Source organism: Salmo salar, chromosome ssa01, assembly GCF_905237065.1.
Source record: "Salmo salar chromosome ssa01, Ssal_v3.1, whole genome shotgun sequence".
Lineage (NCBI taxonomy): Eukaryota > Metazoa > Chordata > Actinopteri > Salmoniformes > Salmonidae > Salmo > Salmo salar.
Window position 1 is genome coordinate 3,308,038 of NC_059442.1, and position 26,985 is coordinate 3,335,022.

The 26,985-nt window shown below is 47.3% G+C and overlaps 1 protein-coding gene across 1 annotated transcript in view; it reads left to right on the plus strand.

Annotated features, from left to right (window-relative positions):
- LOC106571075 (polypeptide N-acetylgalactosaminyltransferase 16) overlaps positions 1–25,392 on the plus strand; it is a 56,446-nt gene extending 31,054 nt beyond the window's left edge. Inside the window, exons 7-14 of the mRNA XM_045705798.1 lie at positions 1,675–1,762; positions 1,878–1,962; positions 4,167–4,270; positions 9,062–9,188; positions 10,543–10,719; positions 16,066–16,192; positions 18,361–18,477; positions 25,178–25,392. Coding sequence (XP_045561754.1) covers positions 1,675–1,762; positions 1,878–1,962; positions 4,167–4,270; positions 9,062–9,188; positions 10,543–10,719; positions 16,066–16,192; positions 18,361–18,477; positions 25,178–25,321 — 969 coding nt within the window. The 3' untranslated portion in view covers positions 25,322–25,392. The remainder of the gene's footprint in view (positions 1–1,674; positions 1,763–1,877; positions 1,963–4,166; positions 4,271–9,061; positions 9,189–10,542; positions 10,720–16,065; positions 16,193–18,360; positions 18,478–25,177) is intronic.
- Positions 25,393–26,985: the final 1,593 nt, after the last annotated feature.

Consider the following 26,985-nt stretch of genomic DNA (forward strand, 5'->3'; position numbering starts at 1 on the left):
AGTTGCTAGAGACGCGACCCAGTCGTTGGTTCGTTTAGTTCCGTTGCCATGCTCAGTGGCAGCGTACTTAGCCCTTGCTGCTAGCTAGCCAACTAGCTAAAGTTACAGCTACACAGTCTGCAACCAGAATAACAGCAAGGTTTTGCATTGCGTTTGTTTAAGCTGTTTATCCTGCTTATACCACAGTTGTAAAGAAAACAATACTAAGCACAAATCTACTGGTATAAATATTTTTATTTTTACATCTAAATTCATACTTTCTCATCTTCTGGTTGGCAGAGCCAGTGGTCTAGCAGTAACGTCCCCAGTTCTTATACTCCTCTCCCCACCGGACGCCAGGGTTCAATCCCCACTCCTTCATACCGTTTCTGTCCTCTCCCCACCGGAGGCCAGAGTTCAAACCCCACTCCTTCATACCGTTTCTGTCCTCTCCCCACCGGAGGCCAGAGTTCAATCCCCACTCCTTCATATCGTTTCTGCGTTTCTGTCGTCTGCCCACTGGAGGCCAGGGTTCAATCCCCACTCCTTCATACCGTTTCTGTCCTCTCCCCACCGGAGGCCAGGGTTCAATCCCCACTCCTTCATACCGTTTCTGCGTTTCTGTCCTCTCCCCACCGGACGCCAGGGTTCAATCCCCACTCCTTCATACCGTTTCTGTCCTCTCCCCACCGGAGGCCAGAGTTCAATCCCCACTCCTTCATACCGTTTCTGTCCTCTCCCCACCGGAGGCCAGAGTTCAATCCCCACTCCTTCATACCGTTTCTGCGTTTCTGTCCTCTCCCCACCGGAGGCGAATCCTCTCCCCACGGACGCCAGGGTTCAATCCCCACTCCTTCATACCGTTTCTGCGTTTCTGTCCTCTCCCCACCGGAGGCCAGAGTTCAAACCCCACTCCTTCATACCGTTTCTGTCCTCTCCCCACCGGAGGCCAGAGTTCAATCCCCACTCCTTCATACCGTTTCTGTCCTCTCCCCACCGGAGGCCAGAGTTCAATCCCCACTCCTTCATACCGTTTCTGTCCTCTCCCCACCGGAGGCCAGGGTTCAATCCCCACTCCTTCATACTGTTTCTGCGTTTCTGTCGTCTGCCCACTGGAGGCCAGGGTTCAATCTTCATACCGTTTCTGTCCTCTCCCCACCGGAGGCCAGGGTTCAATCCCCACTCCTTCATACCGTTTCTGCGTTTCTGTCGTCTGCCCACTGGAGGCCAGGGTTCAATCCCCACTCCTTCATACCGTTTCTGTCCTCTCCCCACCGGAGGCCAGGGTTCAATCCCCACTCCTTCATACCGTTTTCTGTCACCTCCCCCTCGATGACGACCTAAATAAAGTCAAACTGTATCTAGTGGCGAAGGTGCATAAAGACGTTCAGATATGACGTCGTCGTTCTGAGCCCTGCCCACAGAGTTGTTAAACTACGGCGTGCGACATGGTTCAATGTGCCAGTCAATCAGCACAGTTTGCTTTTTAGTTTTTTTTCTCAAATGGACTCCGTCTTGGAGCTAGAAGTGGGATCATGTATACTGTGCTAATGCCAATATGGCAAACGTAGCAAACGAGGCGTTTGTGGTGAGGACATGAGGACCCGCCATCTTTCTGCACCTTCGTCATTATGTGTGATCGTGCCCTGTGTCCCTGTCTCTCTCTCTCTCTCTCTCTCTCTCTCCTCTTCCCAGGACCATACCCGTGTTGTCAGCCCCATCATTGATGTTATCAGCCTGGATAACTTTGCCTACTTGGCAGCTTCAGCTGACTTGAGGGGAGGTCAGTACTCAGAACACAACCTCTAACCTGCGGGTACTATCCTCATAAAACACAACCACGCACAGCAGCCACTTTCACTAGCCATCTCATAACTCACTCTCTCTCTTTCTCTCAGGGTTTGACTGGAGTTTACACTTTAAATGGGAACAGATTCCCATCGAACAGAAGATGTCCAGGAATGATCCTACTCTGCCTATCAGGTAACTACAGTAGTTATATTGGGGTGGTCCCCACTCTGCCTATCAGGTAACGACAGTAGTTATATTGGGGTGGTCCCCACTCTGCCTATCAGGTAACTACAGTAGTTATATTGGGGTGGTCCCCACTCTGCCTATCAGGTAACTACAGTAGTTATATTGTGGTGGTCCCCACTCTGCCTATCAGGTAACTACAGTAGTTATATTGGGGTGGTCCCCACTCTGCCTAGCAGGTAACTACAGTAGTTATATTGGGGTGGTCCCCACTCTGCCTATCAGGTAACTACAGTAGTTATATTGGGGTGGTCCCCACTCTGCCTATCAGGTAACTACAGTAGTTATATTGGGGTGGTCCCCACTCAGCCTATCAGGTAACTACAGTAGTTATATTGGGGTGGTCCCCACTCTGCCTATCAGGTAACTACAGTAGTTATATTGGGGTGGTCCCCACTCTGCCTAGCAGGTAACTACAGTAGTTATATTGGGGTGGTCCCCACTCTGCCTAGCAGGTAACTACAGTAGTTATATTGGGGTGGTCCCCACTCTGCCTAGCAGGTAACTACAGTAGTTATATTGTGGTGGTCCCCATTCTGCCTATCAGGTAACTACAGTAGTTATATTGGGGTGGACCCCACTCTGCCTATCAGGTAACTACAGTAGTTATATTGGGGTGGTCGGTCCCCACTCTGCCTATCAGGTAACTACAGTAGTTATATTGGGGTGGTCCCCACTCTGCCTATCAGGTAACTACAGTAGTTAAATTGGGGTGGTCCCCACTCTGCCCATCAGGTAACTACAGTAGTTATATTGTGGTGGTCCCCACTCTGCCTATCAGGTAACTACAGTAGTTATATTGTGGTGGTCCCCACTCTGCCTAGCAGGTAACTACAGTAGTTATATTGTGGTGGTCCCCACTCTGCCTAGCAGGTAACTACAGTAGTTAGTTATATTGGGGTGGTCCCCACTCTGCTTAGCAGGTAACTACAGTAGTTATATTGTGGTGGTCCCCACTCTGCCCAGCAGGTAACTACAGTAGTTATATTGTGGTGGTCCCCACTCTGCCTAGCAGGTAACTACAGTAGTTATATTGTGGTGGTCCCCATTCTTCCTCCTCTGTCGCTCCTGTATGGGCCAGTAAAATGTCTTAGAACCACAAAGTGATATATGGCATTTAACAGACACTTCTTTCCGTGGAGACTGACACTCATGCGTGCGTACCATCAACTCCTGTGTTCCAATAGCACGTTGTGTTAGCTAATCCAAGTTTGTCATTTTGAAAGGTTAATTAATCATTAGAAAACCCTTTTTTGCAGTTATGTTAGCAGTTATGTTGTTTTGATTAAAGATGCAATAAAACTGGCCTTCTTTAGACTAGTTGAGTATCTGGAGCATCAGCATTTGTGGGTTCGATTACAGGCTCAAAATGACTAGAAACAAAGTACTTTCTTCTCAAACTCGTCAGTCGATTCTTGTTCTGAGAAATTAAGGCTATTCCATGCGAGAGATTGCCAAGAAACTGAAGATCTCGTACAACGCTCTGTACTACTCCCTCCACAGAACAGGGCAAACTGGCTCTAACCAGAATAGAAAGAGGAGTGGGAGGCCCCGGTGCACAACTGAGCAAGAGGACAAGTACATTAGTGTCTAGTTTGAGAAACAGACGCCTCACAAGTCCTCAACTGGCAGCTTCATTAAATAGTACCGACAAAACACCAGTCTCAACATCAACAGTGAAGAGGCGACTCCAGGAAGCTGGCCTTCTAGGCAGAGCTGCAAAGAAAAAGCCATATCTCAGACTGGCCAATAAAAATAAAAGATTAAGATGGGCAAAAGAACAAAGACACTGAAGAGAGGAACTCTGCCTCGAAGGCCAGCATCCCGGAGTCGCTTCTTCTAAACTGAATGCATTCAACCAAAATGTGTCTTCCACATTTAACCCTTGCCCTCTGAATCAGAGAGGTGCGTTAATCGATATCATCAGCGCCAGTTGTTATTGGTGGTTAACTACCTTGCTCAAGGGTAGAAAGGCAGATTTTTCCACCTTGCTCTGGGATTCGACTTTTTGATTACTGGCCTAACGCTTTTAACCCCCAACATGGTGGTAATGAATAACGTTTGATGAAAAGGGGGGGGGGGGTTATCCTTTATGAAAACTTGATGTTCCTATTGTGTGTCTGAATGTCTGTCCTCTGTGTTCTCTGCTATAGAACTCCAGTGATTGCAGGAGGGATCTTTGTGATGGACAAGAGCTGGTTCAACCACCTCGGGCAATACGACACTCACATGGACATCTGGGGTGGAGAGAACTTTGGTGAGTTCACTGAGTGTGTTTGACTTTGTTTAATTCACTGAGATTATCTCTGTCCCATCTGATGAGATATCTAGAGAGAGAAAAAGATTATCTCTGTCCTATCTGATGAGATATCTAGAGAGAGAAAAAAGATTATCTCTGTCCTATCTGATGAGATATCTAGAGAGAGAAAAAAGATTATCTCTGTCCTATCTGATGAGATATCTAGAGAGAGAAAAAGATTATCTCTGTCCTATCTGATTAGATATCTAGAGAGAGAAAAAGATTATCTCTGTCCTATCTGATTAGATATCTAGAGAGAGAAAAAGATTATCTCTGTCCTATCTGATTAGATATCTAGAGAGAGAAAAAGATTATCTCTGTCCTATCTGATGAGATATCTAGAGAGAGAAAAAAGATTATCTCTGTCCTATCTGATTAGATATCTAGAGAGAGAAAAAGATTATCTCTGTCCTATCTGATTAGATATCTAGAGAGAGAAAAAGATTATCTCTGTCCTATCTGATTAGATATCTAGAGAGAGAAAAAGATTATCTCTGTCCTATCTGATTAGATATCTAGAGAGAGAAAAAGATTATCTCTGTCCTATCTGATTAGATATCTAGAGAGAGAAAAAGATTATCTCTGTCCTATCTGATGAGATATCTAGAGAGAGAAAAAAGATTATCTCTGTCCTATCTGATGAGATATCTAGAGAGAGAAAAAGATTATCTCTGTCCTATCTGATGAGATATCTAGAGAGAGAAAAAGATTATCTCTGTCCTATCTGATGAGATATCTAGAGAGAGAAAAAGATTATCTCTGTCCTATCTGATTAGATATCTAGAGAGAGAAAAAGATTATCTCTGTCCTATCTGATTAGATATCTAGAGAGAGAAAAAGATTATCTCTGTCCAGATGTACCTTCATCTACTTTTAGAGGTGACAGCACTGTGAGATACTGACAGAGAGACATACGGACGGACGGACGGACGGACGGACGGCCGTCCAATAGAATAGGTCAACTTTTGTACTATGGGAGATAGTAGTTTGACATTGGCTAGTGTTTTTGCTGTTTGTTAGGCCTACCTATCTTGTTGGCTGACGAAATGTGGACGCAGTTGGGTCCCTGATGTGTCTGTCTTCATTCACTTTTTAGCTTTAACTTCTTAGCTGAAATACATGTGAGAAGGACCAGAGCACATGACGGGCATTGGCTAATAAGAATTGAGATATCTGAGAGAGGTGCTTCGGAGCACGGCAACCAGGAGAAGGGAATTATAATGATTATATTCAGCCCAAGGACCCAAAGGTCACTTTGGCTGCAAAAAAGGCATGGATTTTTTTTCGGGGGGCATTATGGTCACACAAGGGGGATGCTGCCGGGACATTTTAGGCTTGGTGTGAGAATATTATCAAGTGCTTGTCAAATTGTGAAAATGAGAGACTGATGAAGTGTGTACAGCTTGCACGTGCCCTTTCATGTTACTTTTTTTTTTTCAAATCATATTTGAAATCATCATTAGAGAGTCGCGTCATGAATGTATTAAAAATCCAAACATATCAGCCCAACGTTTGTAGAACAACTAAAGTTACATTAAATTAAACGAGGACCTGTTTCTTTGTTAATAAACCGAACACAGAATAGCCGCCATTTGTTCACTACCTTTGAATACATTTAGAGAAAAAAAATCCTTTCTATTTTATTCAGCTTTGTTCAATTGTATTCTTCATACTATCAAATGATACCCACAGCCATATGGCACAGCCAGATCAGGACAACTCAGAGTATGTTATTCTGTTCTGAAATAGACTACATTTTCTTCATGTCATGTTTCTTTAAACCTGTCTAAAATAAATAATGGATTTATTGTGATGGTGTAGGCTATGTTACATGGATTTATTAGACATTTTTTTAAATGGCTTGTAGGCTGTGTGTGGAAACCAGGAGATGCTAAATGTGTTTATGTTAATTAACGATCAATTATCGTGAAAACCGACAGTTATTTGCTTGACAACCACCGGCTGACAAAATGTCAAAACCGCCACAGCCCTAAGTAGGACCTCAGAGATACCAACGCATGAGCTATGTGGCATGCAGACCTGGGTTTTTGGCTTCAAAAACGATCTTAATTTGACCAGACCTATGCTGACAGTAACACAATCTAACCACATCAGGATTAAAATGGCAGATTATCATGCCCTTTATTTGAAAGTAAATATAATTTGCATTCTGAAATTCCTTTATCTGTTGGAGCTTGTCTGTGGCTAGATGAACAAGGTGGACTGTAGAGTCTTCCAACAGAACTAGTTGTCTGATCTGCCCTCATTAGTAGAGTTCGCCGTGCACTTCATCTGGTACACATCAATCAAAACAAGAAGCTAGGGACGTTAACGGTCTCTCTCTCTCTCTCTCTCTCTCTCTCTGTATAATCGCCTATAAATATAACACATATCCTGTCTGTGTCTGTCTGTCCTTGTGTCACTCTTCAGAGCTGTCGTTCAGAGTGGATGTGTGTGTGTTCTTGTTGACACATATATTAAATATAAACAATGTGTGTGTCTACGTGTGTGTGTGTGTGTGTGTGCACCGAGTGTGTATGTGTGTGTGTGTGTGTGTGTGTGCACCGAGTGTGTATGTGTGTGTCTACGTGTGTGTGTGTGTGTGTGTGTGTGTATAATCTCCTACATATTGAATATACAGTGCATTCGGAAAGTATTCAGACCCCTTGACTTTTTCCACATTTTGTTACGTTACAGCCTTATTCTAAAATTGATTAAATTGTTTTTCCCCTCATCATCATTTACACACAATACCCCATAATGACATCACAATACCCCATAATGACATCACAATACCCCATAATGACTAAGCAAAACAAGGTTTTTAGAAATGATCACATTTACATAAGTATTCAGACCCTTTACTCAGTACTTTGTTGAAGGACCTTTGACAGCGATTACAGCCTCAGGTCTTCTTGGGTATGACGCTACAAGTTTGGCACACCTGTATTTGGGGAGTTTCTCCCATTCTTCTCTGCAGATCCAATCAAGCTCTGTCAGGTTGGATGGGGAGCGTCGCTGCGCAGCTATTTTTCAGGTCTCTCCAGAGATGTTAGATCGGATTCAAGTACGGGCTCTGGCTGGGCCACTCAAGGACATTCAGAGACTTGTCCTGAAGCCACTCCTGCGATGTCTTGGCTGTGTGCTTAGAGTCATTGTCCTGTTGGAAGGTGAACCTTCACCTCAGTCTGAGGTTCTGAGCGCTCTGGAGCAGGTTTTCATCAAGGATCTCTCTGTACTTTGCTGCGTTCATCTTTCCCTCAATCCTGAGTAGTCTCCCAGTCCCTGCTGCTGAAGAACATCCCCACAGCATGATGCTGCCACCACCACGCTTCACTGTAGGGATGGTGCCAGGCTTCCTCCAGACGTGATGCTTGGCATTCAGGCCAAAGAGTTCAATCTTGGTTTCATCAGAACAGAGAATCTTGTTTCTCATGGTCAGAGTCCTTTAGGTTCCTTTTGGCAAACTCCAAGCAGGCTGTCATGTGCCTTTTACTGAGGAGTGGCTTCCGTCTGGCCACTTTACCATAAAGGCCTGATTGGTGGAGTGCTGCAGAGATGGTTGTCCTTCTGGAAGGTTCTCCCATCTCCACAGAGGAACTCTGGAGCTCTGTCATAGTGACCAAGGCCCTTCTCTTCAGATTGCTCAGTTTGGTTGGACGGCCAGCTCTAGGAAGAGTCTTGGTGGTTTCAAACTTCTTCCATTTAAGAATGATGGAGGCCACTGTGTTCTTGGGGACCTTCAATGCTGCAGACATGTTTTGGTACCCTTCCCCAGATCTGTGCCTCGACACAATCCTGTCTCGAAACTCTATGGACAATTCCTTCGACCTCATGGCTTGGTTTTTGCTCTGACATGCACCATCAACTGTGGGACCTTATATAGACAGGACTCCAATCAAGTTGTAGAAACATCTCAAGGATGATCAATGGAAACAGGATACACCTGAGCTCAATTTTGAGTCTCATAGCAAAGGGTCTGAATACTTATGTAAATAAAGTATTTATGTTTTTATTTTTTATAAAATTTGCAAACATTTCTAAAGACCTGTTTTCGCTTTGTCATTATGGGGTATTGTGATGTCATTATAAGGTATTGTGATGTCATTATGGGGTATTGTGATGTCATTATGGGGTATTGTGATGTCATTATTGTCACGTCCTGACCATAGTAAGTTGTTATTTTCTATGGTAGAGTAGGTCACGGCGTGACAGGAGGTGTTTGTCCGGTTTTGTGATTCTATGTTTAGTTTCTAGTTTTGTATTTCTAGGTTGGTTTTTGTTTGGTAATGATCTCCAATTAGAGGCAGCCGGTTGTCTCTTGTCTCTAATTGGAGGTCATATTTAAGTTGATGTTTGTCCCACTTGTTTTTTGTGGGTGATTATATTTTGTGGGTAGTGTTTGTTCCTCCTGCGTCACGGTTTGTTGTTTTATCCTTCAGTTTATTTTGGTATCGCACTAAGTTTCACCGTTTAATAAATATGTGGAACGAAACAGACGCTGCATTTTGGTCCGATCATTTAAACAGCCGTGACAATTATGGGGTATTGTGATGTCATTATGGGGTATTGTGATGTCATTATGGGGTATTGTGATGTCATTATGGGGTATTGTGATGTCATTATGGGGTATTGTGATGTCATTATGGGGTATCGTGTGTAGATTGAGGAGGGAAGTAACGTAACAAAAGGGAAGTGGTCTGAACACTTTCAGATTGCGCTGTACATACTGTGTCCCTCCCTCCTCAGAGCTGTCCTTCAGGGTGTGGATGTGTGGTGGGAGCCTGGAGATTCTGCCCTGCAGCAGGGTGGGACATGTCTTCAGGAAACGCCACCCCTACGACTTCCCAGAGGGCAATGCTCTCACATACATCAAGTGAGTGGCTGGGCTACGCTCTGTTATGAACTTTTCAGAGTCCAGACAGAGCAGCCGTTCTCAAACCTATCCTCTGGGCCCCCGAGCCATTCTCAAATCTCTCAACTGGGACCCCGAGCCGTTCTTCTGTACTGTACTGTCTACCTTCCTCTGTACTGTCTACCTTCCTCTGTACTGTCTACCTTCCTCTGTACTGTCTACCTTCCTCTGTACTGTCTACCTTCCTCTGTACTGTCTACCTTCCTCTGTACTGTCTACCTTCCTCTGTACTGTCTACTTTCCTCTGTACTGTCTATCTTCCTCTGTACTGTCTACCTTCCTCTGTACTGTCTACCTTCCTCTGTACTGTACTGTCTACCTTCCTCTGTACTGTCTACCTTCCTCTGTACTGTCTACCTTCTTCTGTACTGTACTGTCTACCTTCCTCTGTACTGTCTACCTTCCTCTGTACTGTCTACCTTCCTCTGTACTGTCTACCTTCCTCTGTACTGTCTACCTTCCTCTGTACTGTCTACCTTCCTCTGTACTGTACTGTCTACCTTCCTCTGTACTGTCTACCTTCCTCTGTACTGTCTACCTTCCTCTGTACTGTACTGTCTACCTTCCTCTGTACTGTCTACCTTCCTCTGTACTGTAGTGTCTACCTTCCTCTGTATTCTGTACTGTCTACCTTCCTCTGTACTGTCTACCTTCCTCTGTACTGTCTACCTTCCTCTGTACTGTCTACCTTCCTCTGTACTGTACTGTCTACCTTCCTCTGTACTGTCTACCTTCCTCTGTACTGTCTACCTTCCTCTGTACTGTCTACCTTCCTCTGTACTGTCTACCTTCCTCTGTACTGTACTGTCTACCTTCCTCTGTACTGTCTACCTTCCTCTGTACTGTACTGTCTACCTTCCTCTGTACTGTCTACCTTCCTCTGTACTGTCTACCTTCCTCTGTACTGTCTACCTTCCTCTGTACTGTCTACCTTCCTCTGTACTGTCTACCTTCCTCTGTACTGTCTACCTTCCTCTGTACTGTACTGTCTACCTTCCTCTGTACTGTCTACCTTCCTCTGTACTGTCTACCTTCCTCTGTACTGTCTACCTTCCTCTGTACTGTCTACCTTCCTCTGTACTGTCTACTTTCCTCTGTACTGTCTACCTTCCTCTGTACTGTCTACCTTCCTCTGTACTGTCTACCTTCCTCTGTACTGTCTACCTTCCTCTGTACTGTCTACCTTCCTCTGTACACATACCTGACCAGGTGTGTGTGTGTGTGTGTGTGTGTGTGTGTGTGTGTGTGTGTGTGTGTGTGTGTGTGTGTGTGTGTGTGTGTGTGTGTGTGTGTGTGTGTGTGTGTGTGTTGTCAGGAACACGCGTCGAGCAGCGGAGGTGTGGATGGATGAGTATAAACAGTACTACTACTCAGCAAGGCCCTCGGCCCAGGGCAAGGCCTTTGGCAGCATCGCAGAACGCCTGGCTCTGAGACGCAAACTGAACTGCAAGTCCTTCCGATGGTATATGGAGAACGTTTACCCTGAACTAAGGTGAGAGGAGAGAGTCTCTCTCTACTGGCTAACCAGACAGTCTCTACTGGCTAACCAGACAGTCTCTCTCTAATGGCTAACCAGACAGTCTCTCTCTACTGGCTAACCAGACAGTCTCTCTCTACTGGCTAACCAGACAGTCTCTCTCTACTGGCTAACCAGACAGTCTCTCTCTACTGGCTAACCAGACAGCCTCTCTCTACTGGCTAACCAGACAGTCTCTCTCTACTGGCTAACCAGACAGTCTCTCTCTTCTGGCTAACCAGACAGTCTCTCTCTACTGGCTAACCAGACAGTCTCTCTCTACTGGCTAACCAGACAGTCTCTCTCTACTGGCTAACCAGACAGTCTCTCTCTACTGGCTAACCAGACAGTCTCTCTCTACTGGCTAACCAGACAGTCTCTCTCTACTGGCTAACCAGACAGCCTCTCTCTACTGGCTAACCAGACAGTCTCTCTCTACTGGCTAACCAGACAGTCTCTCTCCACTGGCTAACCAGACAGTCTCTCTCTACTGGCTAACCAGACAGTCTCTCTCCACTGGCTAACCAGACAGTCTCTCTCCACTGGCTAACCAGACAGTCTCTCTCTACTGGCTAACCAGACAGTCTCTCTCTTCTGGCTAACCAGACAGTCTCTCTCTACTGGCTAACCAGACAGTCTCTCTCTACTGGCTAACCAGACAGTCTCTCTCTACTGGCTAACCAGACAGTCTCTCTCTACTGGCTAACCAGACAGTCTCTCTCTACTGGCTAACCAGACAGCCTCTCTCTACTGGCTAACCAGACAGTCTCTCTCTACTGGCTAACCAGACAGTCTCTCTCCACTGGCTAACCAGACAGTCTCTCTCTACTGGCTAACCAGACAGTCTCTCTCTACTGGCTAACCAGACAGTCTCTCTCCACTGGCTAACCAGACAGTCTCTCTCTACTGGCTAACCAGACAGTCTCTCTCTACTGGCTAACCAGACAGCCTCTCTCTACTGGCTAACCAGACAGTCTCTCTCTACTGGCTAACCAGACAGTCTCTCTCTACTGGCTAACCAGACAGTCTCTCTCTACTGGCTAACCAGACAGTCTCTCTCTACTGGCTAACCAGACAGCCTCTCTCTACTGGCTAACCAGACAGTCTCTCTCTACTGGCTAACCAGACAGTCTCTACTGGCTAACCAGACAGTCTCTCTCTACAGGCTAACCAGACAGTCTCTACTGGCTAACCAGACAGTCTCTCTCTACTGGCTAACCAGACAGTCTCTACTGGCTAACCAGACAGTCTCTCTCTACTGGCTAACCAGACAGTCTCTCTCTACTGGCTAACCAGACAGTCTCTCTCTACTGGCTAACCAGACAGTCTCTCTCTACTGGCTAACCAGACAGTCTCTCTCTACTGGCTAACCAGACAGTCTCTACTGGCTAACCAGACAGTCTCTACTGGCTAACCAGACAGTCTCTCTCTACTGGCTAACCAGACAGTCTCTCTCTACTGGCTAACCAGACAGTCTCTCTCTACTGGCTAACCAGACAGTCTCTCTCTACTGGCTAACCAGACAGTCTCTCTCTACTGGCTAACCAGACAGTCTCTCTCTACAGGCTAACCAGACAGTCTCTACTGGCTAACCAGACAGTCTCTACTGGCTAACCAGACAGTCTCTCTCTACTGGCTAACCAGACAGTCTCTCTCTACTGGCTAACCAGACAGTCTCTACTGGCTAACCAGACAGTCTCTACTGGCTAACCAGACAGTCTCTCTCTACTGGCTAACCAGACAGTCTCTACTGGCTAACCAGACAGTCTCTACTGGCTAACCAGACAGTCTCTCTCTACTGGCTAACCAGACAGTCTCTACTGGCTAACCAGACAGTCTCTCTCTACTGGCTAACCAGACAGTCTCTACTGGCTAACCAGACAGTCTCTACTGGCTAACCAGACAGTCTCTCTCTACTGGCTAACCAGACAGTCTCTCTCTACTGGCTAACCAGACAGTCTCTCTCTACTGGCTAACCAGACAGTCTCTCTCTACTGGCTAACCAGACAGTCTCTCTCTACTGGCTAACCAGACAGTCTCTACTGGCTAACCAGACAGTCTCTACTGGCTAACCAGACAGTCTCTCTCTACTGGCTAACCAGACAGTCTCTCTCTACTGGCTAACCAGACAGTCTCTCTCTACTGGCTAACCAGACAGTCTCTCTCTACTGGCTAACCAGACAGTCTCTCTCTACTGGCTAACCAGACAGTCTCTCTCTACAGGCTAACCAGACAGTCTCTACTGGCTAACCAGACAGTCTCTCTCTACTGGCTAACCAGACAGTCTCTCTCTACTGGCTAACCAGACAGTCTCTACTGGCTAACCAGACAGTCTCTACTGGCTAACCAGACAGTCTCTCTCTACTGGCTAACCAGACAGTCTCTCTCTACTGGCTAACCAGACAGCTCTCTCTACTGGCTAACCAGACAGTCTCTACTGGCTAACCAGACAGTCTCTCTCTACTGGCTAACCAGACAGTCTCTACTGGCTAACCAGACAGTCTCTCTACTGGCTAACCAGACAGTCTCTACTGGCTAACCAGACAGTTCTCTCTACTGGCTAACCAGACAGTCTCTACTGGCTAACCAGACAGTCTCTACTGGCTAACCAGACAGTCTCTCTCTACTGGCTAACCAGACAGTCTCTCTCTACTGGCTAACCAGACAGTCTCTCTACTGGCTAACCAGACAGTCTCTCTACTGGCTAACCAGACAGTCTCTCTCTACTGGCTAACCAGACAGTCTCTCTCTACTGGCTAACCAGACAGTCTCTCTCTACTGGCTAACCACACAGTCTCTCTCTACTGGCTAACCAGACAGTCTCTCTCTACTGGCTAACCAGACAGTCTCTACTGGCTAACCAGACAGTCTCTACTGGCTAACCAGACAGTCTCTACTGGCTAACCAGACAGTCTCTCTCTACTGGCTAACCAGACAGTCTCTCTCTACTGGCTAACCAGACAGTCTCTCTCTACTGGCTAACCAGACAGTCTCTCTCTACTGGCTAACCAGACAGTCTCTCTCTACAGGCTAACCAGACAGTCTCTACTGGCTAACCAGACAGTCTCTACTGGCTAACCAGACAGTCTCTCTCTACTGGCTAACCAGACAGTCTCTCTCTACTGGCTAACCAGACAGTCTCTACTGGCTAACCAGACAGTCTCTACTGGCTAACCAGACAGTCTCTCTCTACTGGCTAACCAGACAGTCTCTACTGGCTAACCAGACAGTCTCTCTCTACTGGCTAACCAGACAGTCTCTCTCTACTGGCTAACCAGACAGTCTCTACTGGCTAACCAGACAGTCTCTCTCTACTGGCTAACCAGACAGTCTCTCTCTACTGGCTAACCAGACAGTCTCTCTCTACTGGCTAACCAGACAGTCTCTACTGGCTAACCAGACAGTCTCTCTCTACTGGCTAACCAGACAGTCTCTCTCTACTGGCTAACCAGACAGTCTCTCTCTACTGGCTAACCAGACAGTCTCTCTCTACTGGCTAACCAGACAGTCTCTCTCTACTGGCTAACCAGACAGTCTCTCTCTACAGGCTAACCAGACAGTTCTCTCTACTGGCTAACCAGACAGCTCTCTACTGGCTAACCAGACAGTCTCTCTCTACTGGCTAACCAGACAGTCTCTCTCTACTGGCTAACCAGACAGTCTCTCTCTACTGGCTAACCAGACAGTCTCTCTCTACTGGCTAACCAGACAGTCTCTCTCTACTGGCTAACCAGACAGTCTCTACTGGCTAACCAGACAGTCTCTCTCTACTGGCTAACCAGACAGTCTCTCTCTACTGGCTAACCAGACAGTCTCTCTCTACTGGCTAACCAGACAGTCTCTCTCTACTGGCTAACCAGACAGTCTCTCTCTACTGGCTAACCAGACAGTCTCTCTCTACTGGCTAACCAGACAGTCTCTCTCTACTGGCTAACCAGACAGTCTCTCTCTACTGGCTAACCAGACAGTCTCTCTCTACTGGCTAACCAGACAGTCTCTACTGGCTAACCAGACAGTCTCTCTCTACTGGCTAACCAGACAGTCTCTCTCTACTGGCTAACCAGACAGTCTCTCTCTACTGGCTAACCAGACAGTCTCTCTCTACTGGCTAACCAGACAGTCTCTCTCTACAGCATCTAGGAAACACAACATCTAGGAAACACAACAGGGGGGGTGGGTAGGAGGGCATCTTGGAAGACAGTGTTGACAGTCTTGAGGAAACACAGTGGGGACAGGTGTTGGGAAGGGACAGGTCTTGGGAAGGGACAGGTCTTGGGAAGGGACAGGTGTTGGGAAGGGACAGGTGTTGGGAAGGGACAGGTGTTGGGAAGGGACAGGTGTTGGGAAGGGACAGGTCTTGGGAAGGGACAGGTGGAGGGGGCAGGTGTTGGGGGGGCAGGTATTGGGGGAGGGGGCAGGTGTTGGGAGAGGGGGCAGGTGTTGGGGAGGGGGGCAGGTGTTGGGGAGGGGGCAGGTATTGGGGGAGGGGGCAGGTGTTGGGAGAGGGGGGCAGGTGTTGGGGAGGGGGATACTATTTATGTCTGACTCCCAACACCTGCCCCCTCTCCAACACCTGCCCCCTCCCCAACACCTGCCCTCTCCCCAACACCTGCCCCCTCCCCAACACCCCCCCCTCCCCAACACCTGCCCCCCTCCCCAACACCTCTCCCAACACCTGCCCCCTTCCCAACACCTGCCCCCTCCCCAACACCTGCCCCTTCCCAACACCTGCCCCTTCCCCAACACCTGCCCCCTCCCCAACACCTGCCCCTTCCCAACACCTGCCCCTTCCCAACACCGGCCCCCTCCCCAACACCTGCCCCTTCCCAACACCTGCCCCTTCCCAACACCTGCCCCTTCCCAACACCTGCCCCTTCCCAACACCTGGATAACAACTCAACAACTCTGTGTTACGCTGTACAGTTTGTAATCCACCGTACATCCAGTCCTGTCACCTCATTCAGATTATCAACACGATGTGATTAACTACATGTATTCTACCATGACACTTGTTGTTGTTGTTGTGTTGTTTCCCCGGCAACAGATCTAAGGACAGCCCATCTCTTCCATAATATCTTCCTCTTTCCTCTCTCTGTTTCTCTGTTCACTTTCAAGTGTTATTCATGAATACATTTGGAATCATACTCACCCAAGTAAAAACAATTAAAACAGTAACATTTATTCAGCAATAAAATCATAAAGTTGTCTCTCTCTCTCTCTCTCTCTCCGGTCTCTTCCTTCCTTCCTCCCTTTCTTTTTCTCTCTCTCTACTCTCTCTCTCTCTACTTCTCTCTATCTCTCCCTGACCCTTTCTCCCCCCAGAGTCCCAGAGCAGGATGCAGTGTCCAGTGTGTTGAGGCAGGGAGGACTGTGTCTGGAGAGCCTTGGGTCAGACAGCCTGGGTCTGGCAGAGTGTAGAGGCTCTGGAGCGATGAGGCCGCAGTCACAGGTCAGTACCATCACCCACCACTAGGGACAGGTCAATACCGTCACCCACCACTAGGGACAGGTCAGTACCACCACCCACCACTAGGGACAGGTCAGTACCATCACCCACCACTAGGGACAGGTCAGTACCACCACCCACCACTAGGGACAGGTCAGTACCACCACCCACCACTAGGGACAGGTCAGTACCACCACGCACCACTAGGGACAGGACAGTACCACCACCCACCACTAGGGACAGGTCAGTACCACCACCCACCACTAGGGACAGGTCAGTACCACCACCCACCACTAGGGACAGGTCAGTACCACCACCCACCACTAGGGACCGGTCAGTACCATCACCCACCACTAGGGACAGGTCAGTACCATCACCCACCACTAAGGACAGGTCAGTACCACCACCCACCACTAGGGACAGCTGTTTTTCCCTTTGAAGTCTGTAACGGTTTGCAAGCCCTGCCACATCCGACGAGCGTTAGAGCCGGTGTAGTACGATTCGATCTTAGTCCTGTATTGACACTTGTTTGTGTACATTTTTGTTTGATGGTTCGTCGGAGGGCATAGCGGGATTTCTTATAAGCTTCCGGGTTAGAGTCCCGCACCTTGAAAGCGGGAGCTCCAGCTTTTAGCTCAGTGCGGATGTTGCCTGTAATCCATGGCTTCTGGTTGGGTTATGTACGTACAGTCACTGTGGGGACGACATCATCGATTCACTTATTGATAAAGCCAGTGACTGATGTGGTGTACTCCTCAATGCCATCGGAAGAATCCCGGAACATATTCCAGTCTTTGCTAGTAAAACATTCCTGTAGTAGTAAAACATTCTAACCTTCCTTGTGGCTCAGTTGGTAGAGCATGGTGTGTGCAACGCCAGGGTTGTGGGTTCGATTCCCATGGGGGACCAGTACAAAAAAAAAAAATGCATGCAATGAAAAATGAAATGTATGTATTCACTACTGTAAGTCGCTCTGGATAAGAGTGTCTGCTAAATGACTAAAATGTAGTTTAGCTTCATCTGACCACGTTTTTATTGATCCAGTCACTGGTGCTTCCTGCTTTAATTTTTGCTTGTAAGCTGGAATCAGGAGGATAGAATTATGGTCAGATTTGCCAAATGGAGGGCGAGGGAGAGTTTTGTACACGTCTCTGTGTGTGGAGTAAAGGTGGTCCAGAGTTTTTTTCTTCCTCTGGTTGCACATTTAACATGCTGATAGAAATTTGATAAAACGGATTTAAGTTTCCCTGCATTAAAGTCCCTGGCCACTAGGACCCACACCTCTGGATGAGCGTTTTCCTGTTTGCTTCTGGCGGTATACAGCTCATTGAGTACGGTCTTAGTACCAGCATCGGTCTGTGGTGGAATGTAGACAGCTACGAAAAATACAGATGAAAACTCTCTAGGTAGATAGTGTGGTCTACAGCTTATCATGAGATACTCTACCTCAGGCGAGCAAAACCTCGAGACTTCCTTAGATATCGTGCACCAGCTGTTGTTTACAAATATACGTACATAGACCGTCACCCCTTGTCTTACCAGACGCCGCTGTTCTACCCTGCGGGTACAGCATATAACCAGCCAGCTGTATGTTGATAGTGTTGTCGTTCAGCCACGACTCCGTGAAGCGTAAGATATTACAGTTTAGAATGTCCCGTTGGTAGTTTAATCTTCCGCGTAGCTCGTAGATTTTATTTTCCAATGATTGCACGTTAGCTAGTAGAACGGAAGGAAGTGGGGGTTTATTCCATCGCCTACGAATTCTCAGAAGGCAGTCCAACCTCCATCCCCCTATTCTCCGTCGTCTCTTCACGGAAATTACGTGAAGAGCTGTATGTATTGGGTAATATAATAGCTTTGCTCAGGGCCCTAATGCTGGGATGCATTGCTATGTGTGTTGATGTCTGTCCAAGAAAACTACCAAGCCCATATCGCTCTCTCTCTCTCTTTCTCTTTCTCTTTCTCTTTCTCTCTCTCTGCCTCTCTGCCTCTCTCTCTCTCTCTCTCTCTCTCTCTCTCTCTCTCTCTCTCTCTCTCTCTCTCTCTCTCTCTCTCTCTCTCTCTCTCTCTCTCTCTCTCTCTCTCTCTCTCTCTCTCTCTCTCTCTCTCTCTCTCTCTCTCTCTCTCTCTCTCTCTCTCTCTGCCTCTCTCTCTCTCTCTCGCTCTCTCAGAGATGGCAGCTGGTGGAGCCTCTCCTACGCCAGCAGGACCTGTGTCTCGCCATCACAGCTTTTACTGCCGGGTCAAAGGTCAAGATGGAACCCTGCAGCAACAAGGAGCCCCGACAGGTGAGACAGCCAGACAGAAAGGCAGGCAGGCAGGCAGGGTTAGTTTAATGGGTAAAACAACCTGCCATATAATATAGTCACTGTTGCTCTGAGTGAATGTTGTCCTCTCCATCTCTTTACCCCTCTATCCCTCCATCTCTCCATCCCCCCATCTTTCCATCCCTCTATCCCCCCATCTCTCCACCCCTCTATCCCCACATCTCTCCACCCCTCTATCCCTGCATCTCTCCATCCCCCCATCTCTCCACCCCCTATCCCCCATCCCTCCACTCCTCTATCCCCTCTATCCCTCCACCCCTCTATCCCCCATCTCTCCATCCCCCATCTTTCCATCCCCCCATCCCTCCATCCCTCCATCTCTCCATCTCTCCACTCTCCCATTTCTCCACCCCCCATCCCCCCATCCCTCCACCTCTGCTGCAGTTGGGCCAGCTCCACTGTTGATCTATAGCATCTAGGCGGGAGCTCTAACCCGAACCATGTGTTAGGAACTGGGCCAGCCTATCCTCTCATCTCCCAGCAGTCCCATCTCTCTAGAGTTCCTACGGAGTTAGTCAATGTCCCCATTATTCACTGCTGCTCTGCTCTGGGCCATGGTCAGCCTCTCCAGCCCAAAGCTCAGTCTACGTCCCAAATGGCACCCTATTCCCTATATAGGGCTCTGGTCAAAAGTAGTGCACTATATAGGGAATAGGGTGCCATAGGGCTCTGGTCAAAAGTAGTGCACTATATAGGGAACAGGGTACCATAGGGCTCTGGTCAAAAGTAGTGCACTATATAGGGAATAGGGTGCCGTAGGGCTCTGGTCAAAAGTAGTGCACTATCTAGGGAATAGAGTGCCATAAGGCTCTGGTCTAAAGTAGTGCACTATATAGGGAATAGGGTACCATAGGGCTCTGGTCAAAAGTAGTGCACTATATAGGGAATAGAGTGCCATAGGACTCTGGTCAAAAGTAGTGCACTATCTAGGGAATAGGGTGCCATAGGGCTCTGATCAAAAGTAGTGCACTATATAAGGAATAGGGTGCCATTTGGGAAACAGTCCTGGGCTGAGGTTATCTCCACAGTAACAGAATGAAAACAGTCCTGGGCTGAGGTTATCTCCACAGTAACAGAATGAAAACAGACCTGTTATCCCCACAGTAACAGAATGAAAACAGTCCTGGGCTGATGTTATCCCCACAGTAACAGAATGAAAACAGACCTGTTATCCCCACAGTAACAGAATGAAAACAGTCCTGTTATCCCCACAGTAACAGAATGAAAACAGACCTGTTATCTCCACAGTAACAGAATGAAAACAGTCCTGTTATCCCCACAGTAACAGAATGAAAACAGTCCTGTTATCTCCACAGTAACAGAATGAAAACAGTCCTGTTATCCCCACAGTAACAGAATGAAAACAGACCTGTTATCCCCACAGTAACAGAATGAAAACAGTCCTGTTATCCCCACAGTAACAGAATGAAAACAGTCCTGTTATCCCCACAGTAACAGAATGAAAACAGACCTGTTATCCCCACAGTAACAGAATGAAAACAGACCTGTTATCCCCACAGTAACAGAATGAAAACAGACCTGTTATCCCCACAGTAACAGAATGAAAACAGTCCTGTTATCCCCACAGTAACAGAATGAAAACAGACCTGTTATCCCCACAGTAACAGAATGAAAACAGTCCTGTTATCCCCACAGTAACAGAATGAAAACAGTCCTGTTATCCCCACAGGAACAGAATGAAAACAGACCTGGTCTGAGGTTATCTCCACAGTAACAGAATGAAAACAGACCTGTTATCCCCACAGTAACAGAATGAAAACAGTCCTGTTATCCCCACAGTAACAGAATGAAAAGAGACCTGGCGAGGTTATCCCCACAGTAACAGAATGAAAACAGACCTGTTATCCCCACAGTAACAGAATGAAAACAGTCCTGTTATCCCCACAGTAACAGAATGAAAACAGTCCTGTTATCTCCACAGTAACAGAATGAAAACAGACCTGTTATCCCCACAGTAACAGAATGAAAACAGTCCTGTTATCCCCACAGTAACAGAATGAAAACAGTCCTGTTATCCCCACAGTAACAGAATGAAAACAGTCCTGTTATCCCCACAGTAACAGAATGCTTTCAGTATTATTCCATAATAATAACACAAACAGTAGAATTTGTAAAGAAATGTGATTCCCTTTGTTGAGATTGTATCCACAGCCAAAACGTAAATAGTGATTCAGTGACTAGTGGTATACAGTATCTATCTCTGACTTAGTCATTTTGGCATCCCTTGGGGATCCGTGGGAACATTAATATTCCTGTCATCACTCTCTCTCTCTCTCTCTCTCTCTCTCTCTCTCTCTCTCTCTCTCTCTCTCTCTCTCTCTCTCTCTCTCTCTCTCTCTCTCTCTCTCTCTCTCTCTCTCTCTCTCTCTCTATATATATATCCCTCTCCCTCTCTCTCCCTCTCTCCCTCTCTCTCTCTCTCCCTCTCTCCCTCTCTCTCTCTCTCCCTCTCTCCCTAAGGTAACTCCTTGCTAACCTCAAGCCTTTCCGTCTGGTTGTATTTATCAGTATGTTGTTCATGTGTCATCAAGACAACACAACTCTTCTCTCCTTTCTCTGCCAAGTGATTAATTAATAACCACTCCGGTAATAAGCCAAACCAGTATGGTTTGAGTCCCAAATGACACTCTATTCCCTATTAAAGTACACTACTTTTGACCACGGACTATTGGGCCTAAAAATGCAAGGCCTATAGGGCCTAACAGTCAAAAGTAGTGCACTATGTAGGGAATAGGGTGCTATGTTGAGACGTATCCTCTGTATCTAGTCTGTTGTCCAACCCTCCTCGTGTTCCCTGGAGAGTAAACTAATTTCCCACTGTATCGACTGTGATGGGAGTTACGGACCCCACTGCTTTAAAACGATTGTTTGATAGAGATTGTAGAATTTAAGACCTCCTCGTCGTCGCGACTTATTGAGGAATGTTATTCCGCTGTAAGCAACAAAGACCAAGTGTAACAATTCTGTTCTTTCTCCGGCCCAAAAAAAAATATTGCCATCGTGTTTCAGTCTTATTAATCAGAATGAATCACACAGACTTTCGTCTCTCTTTGTTAACGTTAAAGCTCTGGTTAAATGTATTGCACTGTATAGGCAATAGGGTGCTATGTTGGACAGGGTGTTTATTGTGAGACATATGGTCCAGGTTCTGCAGCTGGGCTGAGTGTTCTGGCCTGTTCTCTCCACAGAGAACAGCTCAATCACTCTGATTACTGTAATCCAGACCCCATTACTCAGCTCTAACGCAAACCTTCTGGTCAGATACCCCCCCCAAAAAAACGCCTGTATAAACACAAGTCAAATATCGGGGTCTCAACTCTAGGGCTGTGGCTGTCACGAAATTTTCCGTCAGTTTCCGTGGTTGTCAAGCAAATAACTGGTCGGTTTTCACGGTAATTGACCGGTAATTAACATAAACACATTTAGCAAACTCCTGGCTTTCACACACAGCCTACAAGTAATTTAAAAAAAAGTCTAATAAATCAATTTAATATAGCCTACACCATCACAATAAATCCATTATTTATTTTAGACAGGTCTAAAGAAACATGATATGAAGAAAATGTAGTCTATTTCAGAACAGAATAACATACTCTGAGTTGTCCTTATGTTAGGTCCTGATGTGGCTGTGCCATACGGCTGTGGGCGACACTAGTTCATTTCGCAGACAAGATTCGCTTATAATGCCGTGGCATTGTGTCATATTATTCTATAGTATGAAGAATACAATTGAACAAAACCTGAATGAAATATATTGTAGCAGGCTCAGTGGGTGTGGGGTTTCCACGTCACCAAGTGCAATAACCTAACATGCACAGGGAGCACAACTAGAATGAAAATGGAGAATTTATTAGGGAGATTTGCACACGGTGGGAAAAGGGGGGGACGAATTCAGCAATGCGTTCTCGTTGTGCCATTCTCCAGGGGTAATCCTAAAACTCACGTCCTCAGCCAAACCGGTTCGGTACACAGCGGAGGTAATCAGACAGCCCAGGTCACAACAAGTAATCACACAGATGTATATATATTCTCTCTCTCTGTTTCTCTCTCTCTGCCTCTCTCTCTCTCTCTCTCTGCCTCTCTCTCTCTCTCTCTCTCTCTCTGCCTCTCTCTCTCTCTCCCTCTCTCTCTCTCGCTTTCTTCTTCTCCCTGTGTGTGCAGCCCACTTCCTCTTTTATTCCCCAAGCACTCCATTGGCTTAATGATCCACAGCCTTGCCTCGTTGGGGCAGGAAGTCCATGTAAGGCTCGGGAGTGGAGCCAGCGAGCTACAAGATTACGCCCTTCAATCACCTCTCCCTGCACAATATTTTCTCCAAACGATTTGAGAGAGTGAGCACATGTGGCTATTCTGTGTTGAGCAGTTAACAAAGAAACAGGTGTTCTACAGACATTGGTCTGTATATTTTGATGTGTAATACATTGTAAAGCTGCGTGATGAGAGTCGATTGAAAGGCATGAGCTCTGCTTTGGTTTTTTTTGTGCAGGCTGTACACACTTCATCAGTCTCTCATTCACAATTTGACAAGCACTTGATAATGCCTCGATTTTCATGGCAGCCATCCCCTTTGTGTGGCCGTAAAGCACCCTAAAAAAAAAAATCTGTGCCTTTTGCGGCCTGGAGTGCTGCGTTGTGCCCCTTCTCCCAGAATGTGCTACGCAATCCGAAGCGTCTCTCACTCACATGGCTCTACGTCATGTGATCGGGTCTTTCTCACAGGCTACAAGTGAAGACAGACACATTTGGGGATACAACTACGCGGGTCCTTATCCAATTTCCGAGGTGCATATTAAAGATAATGGAAGAACTGTCCACATTTTACTTTTCGTCAGCCAACAATATGAGTAGAACTAACAAACAGCAAAAAGCACTATCCTATGTCAATCTACTATCCCCCATAGTACAAAAGTTGACCTATTCTATTCTGTGCGAGAAATCAATATTCCAAACATAGTCTGGGACAGTTGTGGGATGCGATAGATCCCTAAATTAATACAAACACTAGCATAAAAAAAAAAAAAACAGTTTTAAGCAATGAGCCTGACGCAACAGATCAGAACGTTGGTAGGTCATCTATTAGGCTATTTCTTCACATTATCAGGGTAGCAATGCGTACATGGTAGTAGACTATCAGCGGGAATGTTCCATTAGCGGGAAAACACCATTATCAAAAGTGACTTTTTATGGTGAAAATGATCTTCCCCCGAACTTGAAACTCACGTGCTGCTTATATATACCAGCTGGGCTCTACACCTCTTGGAAAGCTGATCAATGTGCTTCATTTTAAGAAGTTATTTGGCCACTTTAGTTGTGATACAAACCTTATCAAAACATATAGGACTATGGGCTACTAACCTTATTAAAACATATAGGACTATGGACTACTAACCTTATTAAAACATATAGGACTATGGACTACTAACCTTATTAAAACATATTGGACTATGGGCTAGGATACATGAGGTGTGATACTAACCTTATTAAAACATATTGGACTATGGGCTAGGATACATGAGGGGTGATACTAACCTTATTAAAACATATTGGACTATGGGCTAGGATACATGAGGTATGATACAAACCTTATTAAACATATAGGACTATGGGTTAGGATACATGAGGTGTGCAACTATGATTAGAAAAAATTGTGCTGGTCATCATTCACAAGTGAAAGGCTAATATTGTCACCCATCAGACTATTCTTGATTTAATCTTGTCTTTACGTAATATATGTGTGGCATTTGTTTTGATTTAGAATGGATCATTATCATGCACCTGTATCGAGGCAGCGGGAAAAAATACATGTCATCTATGCACTTGAATAGAAAATGGAGGATGTTTTTCCCCGTGGTTTATTTTCATGCCAGCCAGGTAGGATATACTCCTGTTGTAAATGTAAGCGATGTACTTAATATTAGGAAAGTTGAGAAAAGAAATATAGTAAGGCTATAGAAAGCTGATGGGATCCTCCTCTTTTTAATAGAGGCCATCAAAACTCTGTTTTCTCTCGCAATTGCATAGCCTATAAAAATGTTGCGCAACATGAGCTCATGGGCTCTCATGAAGTGTTTGATTAGATTTTATAATACATGTGCATAGAACATACACAAATGTTCTCTCTGCCCCATGGCAGAATGTGTATAACTTCATTGAATAAACTTTAACAAACATTTTTGTTTGGGGGGGGGCAACCAAATCTTGCTTAGGGCTTAGCCGGCCTTCTATCAATCTACCTAACAATCTCCAAATTACGTTAAACTGTCCAAATTATGTTATAGTGTCCAAATTATGTTAAGCTGTCCAAATGACGTTAAGCTGTCCAAATTATTTGAAACTGTCCAAATGATGTTAAACTGTCCAAATAACATTAAGCTGTCCAAATTACTTTAAGCTGTCCAAATAACATTAAGCTGTCCAAATTATTTTAAGCTATCCAAATGATGTTAAACTGTCCAAATGATTTTAAGCTTTCCAAGGTCAATATAAGTTTTTATTGCATGTGTTCTTAACGTGTTCTCTCTCTCTCTCTCTCTCTCCCTCCCTCCTGCTCTCTCCCTCCCCCCTCTCTCTTTATCCCCCCTCTCTCTTTCTTTCTCTCTCTCCCTCTTCCCCCTCTCTGTCCCTCCTTCACCTACCGTAGAAGTGGAGGCCGAAGGGACCAGCCCTGCAGCACATGGTCAGTGGTCTGTGTCTGGACAGTCAGCCTCCGGCCGGCCCTCCAGCTATCACTCAGTGTCGCTCCCAGCTGGCCAGTCAGGTCTGGGAGCCACAAATCATCACCTGATTATCTGAACCCTGGTGGATGGGGAGAGGAGGAGGAGGAGGAGGAGGAGGAACACTGGTGGCTGGGGAGAGGAGGAGGAGGAGGAGGAGGAGGAGGAACACTGGTGGCTGGGGAGAGGAGGAAGAGGAGGAGGAACACTGGTGGATGGGGAGAGGAGGAGGAGGAGGAGGAGGAGGAGGAACACTGGTGGCTGGGGAGAGGAGGAGGAGGAGGAGGAACACTGGTGGCTGGGGAGAGGAGGAAGAGGAGGAGGAGGAGGAACACTGGTGGCTGGGGAGAGGAGGAGGAGGAGGAGGAGGAGGAGGAACACTGGTGGCTGGGGAGAGGAGGAGGAGGAGGAGGAGGAGGAACACTGGTGGCTGGGGAGAGGAGGAAGAGGAGGAGGAACACTGGTGGATGGGGAGAGGAGGAAGAGGAGGAGGAACACTGGTGGATGGGGAGAGGAGGAGGAGGAGGAGGAACACTGGTGGCTGGGGAGAGGAGGAAGAGGAGGAGGAGGAGGAACACTGGTGGCTGGGGAGAGGAGGAAGAGGAGGAGGAACACTGGTGGCTGGGGAGAGCGGAGTAGGAGGGAGGAGGAGGAGGAACACTGGTGGCTGGGGAGAGGAGTAGGAGGGAGGAGGAGGAGGAACACTGGTGGCTGGGGAGAGGAGGAAGAGGAGGAGGAACACTGGTGGCTGGGGAGAGGAGGAGGAGGAGGCGGAGGAACACTGGTGGCTGGGGAGAGGAGGAGGAGGAGGAGGAACACTGGTGGATGGGGAGAGGAGGAGGAGGAGGAGGAACACTGGTGGCTGGGGAGAGGAGGAGGAGGAGGAGGAACACTGGTGGCTGGGGAGAGGAGGAGGAGGAGGAGGAGGAACACTGGTGGCTGGGGAGAGGAGGAGGAGGAGGAGGAGGAACACTGGTGGCTGGGGAGAGGAGAAGGAGGAGGAGGAGGAACACTGGTGGATGGGGAGAGGAGGAGTAGGAGGGAGGAGGAGGAGGAACACTGGTGGCTGGGGAGAGGAGGAGGAGGAGGAGGAGGAGGAACACTGGTGGCTGCGGAGAGGAGGAGGAGGAGGAGGAGGAACACTGGTGGATGGGGAGAGGAGGAGGAGGAGGAGGAGGAACACTGGTGGCTGGGGAGAGGAGGAGGAGGAGGAGGAACACTGGTGGCTGGGGAGAGGAGGAGTAGGAGGGGGGGAGAGGAGGAGTAGGAGGAGGAGGAGGAGGAACACTGGTGGCTGGGGAGAGGAGGAGTAGGAGGGAGGAGGAGGAGGAACACTGGTGGCTGGGGAGAGGAGGAAGAGGAGGAGGAACACTGGTGGCTGGGGAGAGGAGGAAGAGGAGGAGGAACACTGGTGGCTGGGGAGAGGAGGAGGAGGAACACTGGTGGCTGGGGAGAGGAGGAGGAGGAGGAGGGACGAGGAGGAACACTGGTGGCTGGGGAGAGGAGGAGGAGGAACACTGGTGGCTGGGGAGAGGAGGAACACTGGTGGCTGGGGAGAGGAGGAGGAGGAGGAGGGACGAGGAGGAACACTGGTGGCTGGGGAGAGGAGGAGGAGGAGGGAGGAGGAACACTGGTGGCTGGGGAGAGGAGGAGGAACACTGGTGGCTGGGGAGAGGAGGAGGAGGGAGGAGGAGGAGGAGGAACACTGGTGGCTGGGGAGAGGAGGAGGAGGAGG